Source organism: Henckelia pumila, chromosome 1, assembly GCF_033568475.1.
Source record: "Henckelia pumila isolate YLH828 chromosome 1, ASM3356847v2, whole genome shotgun sequence".
In the NCBI taxonomy this organism is placed as follows: domain Eukaryota; kingdom Viridiplantae; phylum Streptophyta; class Magnoliopsida; order Lamiales; family Gesneriaceae; genus Henckelia; species Henckelia pumila.
The window spans coordinates 139,779,669-139,786,696 of record NC_133120.1 but is presented as its reverse complement, the minus strand read 5'-3'; the positions used below and the strand labels follow the sequence as shown (position 1 = coordinate 139,786,696).

At 29.8% G+C, this 7,028-nt stretch overlaps 1 protein-coding gene across 1 annotated transcript; it reads right to left on the bottom strand.

Annotated features, from left to right (window-relative positions):
- Positions 1-2,194: 2,194 nt before the first annotated feature.
- On the bottom strand, positions 2,195-3,935 carry LOC140874115 (serine/threonine-protein phosphatase 7 long form homolog). The gene is made up of 4 exons (XM_073277393.1): positions 3,510-3,935; positions 3,051-3,131; positions 2,576-2,962; positions 2,195-2,434 (listed from the first exon to the last, which is right to left on the bottom strand). The coding sequence occupies exons 1-4, from the start codon at positions 3,933-3,935 to the stop codon at positions 2,195-2,197; spliced, it is 1,134 nt and encodes a 377-aa protein (XP_073133494.1).
- Positions 3,936-7,028: the final 3,093 nt, after the last annotated feature.

Here is a 7,028-nt window from a genome sequence, read left to right as displayed (position 1 = left end):
GTGGGGAGAATACATGCATTTCAAGCCAAGTGGGCATAGATCACCACAACCTTGACATAAATATGGTAGCAAGCACACTTATTGGAATTGTGCATTGTGATCATGCATATGAGATCAAGTATGTCCGAGAGAGTATTAAAGGAAAATATGAGTATGAGATATTGTATGCTAAGGCATGGCAGAGTTTGAAGCGTGCAGTGGAGATCGTATATGGTACGTGGGAAAGCTCTGTTTCAGTTCTTCCTAAATATATGGGTGCTCTGTCAAAATATAATCCAGGAACTATTGTATAGTGGAAGCACCTTCGGCAAAACGATCATCTCCAAAAAGTTTTGAACTTTGTATTTTGGGCCTTCAAGCCGTGTATAGATGGATTCCGACATTTTCGCAGAATAATCAGTGTTGATGGCACACATCTATACACGAAATACAAGCACAAACTACTTATTGTAATGACTTTGGATTCTAATAACCAATTGTTGCCTCTGGCATTTGCGGTCGTCGATGAAGAAACTTATGACTCTTGGCATTGGTTCCTAAGTAATGTTGCACGACATGTGACACGAGGTTGTAGAGGAGTGTGTCTTATATCTGATAGGCATGCAAATTTAACAAGTGCGGTGCAAGATCTTCCTGACTTTAGAACTCCAAGTGGTGTCCATCGTTTTTGTTTGAGACATGTGTGTTCTAATTTCAATAATAGGTTCAAAAACATTCATTTGAAGGACTTATGTTGGGAAGCAGGGAAGCAGGGACACAACATCAAATAGGAAAATTCAATGCCACGATAGAAGCAATCAAATCCAAAAATGTAGCATCTTTAATATCTCAAAAGAAAAATGGATATTTTCTCATGATGATGGATGGAGGCGAGGGGTAATGACGAAAAATATGTCTAGTGTATAGATAGTGTATTGAAAAGAGCTCAACGTCTCCCTATTACCACAAAAGTGGAGTTAACCTTATAGCGATAGTGCAATATTTCATACAAAGATGGGGACGAAGTCAGAAAATGATGAAAAACATCAACCTTGGACTGATTTTGCTTGCGAAAAATTTGAGAAGTGGTCGAGAAAGTCAATTAAACATAGGGTTGTACAAATTGACCAAAGGGATCAAACAACATCCGTCGCAACAAGATCAAGACCGGGGAGTCAACATCACATACAAGCTGTCAATATTTCTACTCGTGATTGCACTTGCGGGAAGACAACAGAATTTGGAATCCCTTGTTCACATGTTATATGTGAATTGAAATGGTTTGGATTAGATCCTGCACAGCTCGTACAACCGTGGTACGCACTTAGCGAATATGTGAACACTTATGATGGTAGATTCTATCATGTGCATGATGAACAATATTGGGATGAACTGGGTTTCTAATTACAACACAATTCGGTTTGACAAGAGAGGAGAAGGGTTGGTATAGATCGCACAACACATATTAGAAATGAGATGGATCAATCTTCTGGGAGAGAGAGACGTGGGAGGTACGTGAGATATATACTGATATATTTAAATTTTAATTCAGTGATATACTAATTTAATATTTATCAGTCCTCACCAAGTAAATTTTATATTTAAATTGTTTTCATATTTTACAATGATCTGATAATATTTTTCTTTGCTCTCATTACATGTAGGTGACACTTGAGGGATAAATTTCGAGGAATGAAAGCTACAGATTTTCATTTTATCCTCCAAATAAGTTTGTTGTTGAAATTTTATTTTGTTGGATATTAAGTGTTTTGTAATATATTTTACAATCAACTTATGTTTATTTTATTTTATCAATTATAATATTTCGCAATCTATTATGTTCATATTTCTATATAATTAAATAATCAAATATAATTAAATTTTTTGATACTATAAAAAACCAAAATTTTAGCAACAAACATTTATAAAACATAAATTTTTTTACACATACATGTAATCAAACTAAAAAAACTATCTGTGATGATGATAAAGGTGACCACCAGTGCCACAACTAGGTCTTACAATTCTTCTACGACCACGACCATATATCTCCTTCTCATCTCTCTCTGTTTGTGGTTGCACAGGAGTTGTACTGGGACTAACCGTGCTCATATATAGTCATCTTACTTATTTGTATATCAGAATATTTTTGAAATGAGATCGGTGATATATTCAATCGAGGGCGTATGTCATGAATGAACGGTGTGAAGTAACATTATAGAAGCTGGGTAAAACTACCAACATATGGGGTGTGGAAGTCACGATCATACCCTTCAAAACTCGACATCACTGACGGTGTATAGAATGTAGAATTTGTTGTCGAAGGCCTGGGGTCCTCAAAATTCTGTTTGTACCTGGGATTGTTCGTCATTGAAGTTCCGACCTCACCCTCATTTTGTGGCCACGTTGGAGGTTGCGACATAGATGCATGACCCTGTTGTTGATATTCTTGTTCCTATATTATAAATTAAAATTAAAAGATGTACATGTTAAAAAAAATCACATTCTCAACGAAAAAAATCAACGTAACAAATCTTACATAAAATTATCGGTAGCTTCCATCTATGGGATGATATCCAACCATAGTCGTAGGTACCAGCATTGGAGATACGAAAATATGAGAAATACGTCGGTACCAACCAGTATACTCCAACGTCGTGTCAGGTGTACCAGATATGATAAATTCCCCGCAGATGACAAAATTATATCTATCAGTCCACATATCTACAAACTGTTTTTGAAAGGCGTCCCAATCGAAATCGGGTCGTTCTTGTCGTGTCAGTTTATGAAAATTGTCGTAGTTAGTGGCGGGTGGGAGAATACCCTGACGCATTCCAAATTGTCGAAGACATCTCTCTGGTCGGTGCATTTCAACAATATCAAAATTGATCAGCAGACATGCAGACCAACATAAGAGATTTTTATTTCTCTCAAGGTACATATTCAACTCCGGTGACTCCATCTCATATACTTTCCATTTAAACTATTGAAAAAAAGTTCAAATATTAGCATGCTTATCTTAAAACAATTTATGAAATATGTTTATGGAAATAGATGTTGTAACAAATTACCTGTCCGTCTACCATTCTGTCAAGCATATGCCGCATTGTACGAACAGAATGACGAACAGTGTGCACCCATGAAAACTCACGCTTCCATATATGATATAAATAAGCAGACAATATAGGTCACTAATAAGAAGTAATAGAAGCAGATTACAAAGTAAGTGTCTATGAAAAATACTTTGCGCCATAAGGTGGGAACGGTAGACCCTGAAACACATCAGAAACTTGATCCGATGTCAGATGACTTTGTTGCACCCTATTCGGAGTCATAAGTGTAATTCTCGACTACACCAAAATCTGCAACGATATACAATATACATGTATCATAAAAGCAATTTAACCAGAACATATATAATTTTTATACAACTATACTTGTACCTGAAGTATTTGGAGAGTTCCACATAAATCTTTCTTCGACTCCATACAAGTGTTGCATAACTCTCAATAGAGATAGGCTAATAAAACCGAACCCCAGCTATATGTATTCACACTATCGATGTCCTGAAGAAATGGTAAATACATAAGCTTTACGGCAGAACTTTCTGAGTCCGAAAACATACATCCACTGATAATCAGTAATGCAACACAACGAGAATATTTTGCAACGTCGTCATCTGTGCTATCATCCTGAATCATATGATCAAGACAGTGCTTTCGTATAACGCCGAGGGAAAGGTGACCACCTTTGATTTTATCATCCTCGGGCATGAAACCCAACCAATATAAACAGCGCTGCTGCAACTCATTTTTAGTGTACGCAGTATCTACACCAGTGATGGGAATGCCATCGATATTCAAACCCCAAATCATTGCCACATCTTGTAGGGTTATCGTGATCTCGCCGATTGGAAGGTGGAATGTGTGGGTTTCTCGATGCCATCTCTCTACCATGGCTGTAAGCAAGTCATTATCATAATATTTGATTGGTCCACACTGTAAGATACCATAAAAACTCATGTGCGCCAAACATAGGCGAACATGATGATGAATTCCTTAACTGTACAATACCCATAGAGAACGATCAGAACGACGTGGGGTATTAGTGAATCCATGTTCTCGGCATTGATATTATTCGAAATATGTCCATCTTGTAAGTACAAAACATCATCTATCTTTTCGGCCATTCTGCAAATAATAAAATCTGAATATAAGATTATAAATTAATTTGACTAAAATTATAAATTACGTTCACAAAGATTATAGTCGCTTTCAATATCAATTTAAATATGATTATAGTTCATTTCACCTTAAAATTTTGTAAATGAAGACGAGTTTTGAAATTTAAGCGAGATTAGGAAGTAAAAGAGAGCAACAAAATAAATAAATAATCTTGACAAATTTTTTATTTCCAGCTATACTCTTAAATTTTAAATAATAAAAAATTCAAAAAATTCAATAATTATTAATTTTGATTAAGAATACAACTAAGTTTATAGTTACTGTAATTATTATTCACCATAATTTAATTATTATTGATCATTATATTATAATATTTATTTAAAAATAATATTTTGATCGTTACTAATTTTATTTAACATTAAATTTTTAATTATTACAATAAATAAAAATTTATATTAAAATTAAATTTTATTATTTTATATATTTCAATTATTATTTTAGTTAATATTTGGGGTTAGGAAATTAAAATCAGTAAAAATTTAATAATTAATATAATATTTAAATTTGTACTATTATTTTTTAATTTTAGAAATTTTAATTATTTTCAATAATTCTTTGTCGAAATAATTATAATAAATTCAAAATTAAAAATTTTATTATAATATATTTTATTCTTAAATTCAAACAATTAATTCGTACATATCTCCTTAGGTAATTTGCATTCGAAATATTTTATAAAAAATTATACATTTATATATTTTTTCATCAGCAACTAATAATATGTGGATTAGGATGATCTTAATTAAAATTAAATAGGTTGATATAATAATAATTACTCATTTTTATTCTTTATGATTGGAGATATATTCTTTGAAAAACACATTACGTAGTTCAATAAAAAAAATAACACACACTATAATACTTACTAATGATTTTAATACATGAAGTTTTATTTACATGCTATTTTTTTTCTTAAATATAATTAATTATGTATTTGTAGTTTACTATTAAGTCACAAATGTATCTTATATTCTATTGTTTTTATTTATAAAATATGAAAAGTATTTTTGATTTAGTTAGTTATTACACAATAAACAATAATAAACACACCTCACGCCATATCATACAATCTAATCAAAATTAACACACTAAGTAATGTAAAGAAAATAAAATCAAAAAATTGTGAGGCTGTAATTTTAAAATAAATTAATTACTTACTCTATTTTTAAAATATTTACATAAAATTATAAATTAAGTGTAAACGATTCATCAGTAATCTAAGCATAAAATACATAGGAAATTTTTTTTAACTAAATTAAAATCATTTTAAATATTATATGACATCAAAATTAACCAAATAGAATTATAGGAAAATAATTACAATAATTACCTGTTAACTGCGTCGGAAGTCAAAATCAACTGTGGAATTAAATTATAATCTGACAATATTTTTAAAAATTAGAACAAAATATACAACTAAATAAAAACTTCATAAAAAAAGAAATTTATTACAATAAACGAAAAATTAAACATAAACATAAATGGTTAACTTCAACCAAGATGAAGGAAGCATGAAAAAAAAAGCACGAGGAGTTCAAATATATAAGTGAATGAAATGGGAAGGGGAAAGACACTCACGGACAAATAAATGCATCGATAATTAAGCCTTGAATATTGGCATTCCAGTATGTGACTCAATGCATTATGCATCGATTCACGTCAATCTCTGAATCCGGAGCAGCTTGCTCCGGATTTAGAATAGCTGTCTTATCAGTTCACACATTGACCGATAAGACAGCTGGACCGGATATTTTTGGTCCAGCCATTTTGTTTTTGTCCGATTCAGTCGGAGTTTTTTTTTTAAATAATAAAACTGAATCCGGGACAAACTGTGCCGGATTAGCATAGTTTGATAAAATTTTTAAAAATGCATTATTTTAATCAATATTTATTTATTTTATATTAATTTAATAAAAAGCCCCAAAACTTTCCCATGACTAGACTATATGAAATGATTTTATTATGAGAGAATTTTTAAAAAGGCCTTCTATAAATGTCTATAATGAAATTTGGCCTTTAAGTTGAGTTAATTTTTAAAATTAGCCTTTAATTATGTTGAAGTCCAATTATATCTTTTAGACCATTTTTTAAAAAAACTTTCTATAAATACCTATAATTACTTGTATTTGTATTTACATGCAGATTTATTTTATTTGTTATTTATTTAATTTATATTATTAATAGTAAGACTTTAATAAAATTATAAATTTTAGTATATCATTCTCATTTTGTAAAATGTGTAATTATTGTATTTCAACAACTAAATTTGGTGAAATCATTTTTTGTTCTTTTCAATAAGTTTTTCAAATTAATAATAATAGTAATTGTCGATTATTATACCAAAAAATTATTTAACTCAGCTCACTACAATATAAATACGTTAAACACTCTTATTTCTTATTATTAACAATATTGACATATAATATTCTAGCTTATTAATTACTATTTTCTATTATTCTGTAGATTCTTTAATAAAATTATTATTATTCTTTTATGATTAATTTATTTCTTATCATTTTATATTGTACAGAATATATAAATATTAATATATTTTTAATTTTCTGCATAAATACAACTATTTTTACATCCATTATCAATATTAATGTTATTTATTTATTTATTATTATTTGAATAATAATATCTTATTATTATCATCAAATATTTATTAAGAAAAAAAATAATGCATAATGAAATGAGTATGTATTAATTATTTTGAAATATAAATTTAATTTTACTAAGTTATAATAGTTTATTGAGATGGAGAAAATTGATAATTAAAGAAAGGATATTTTAGGATTATTAAGT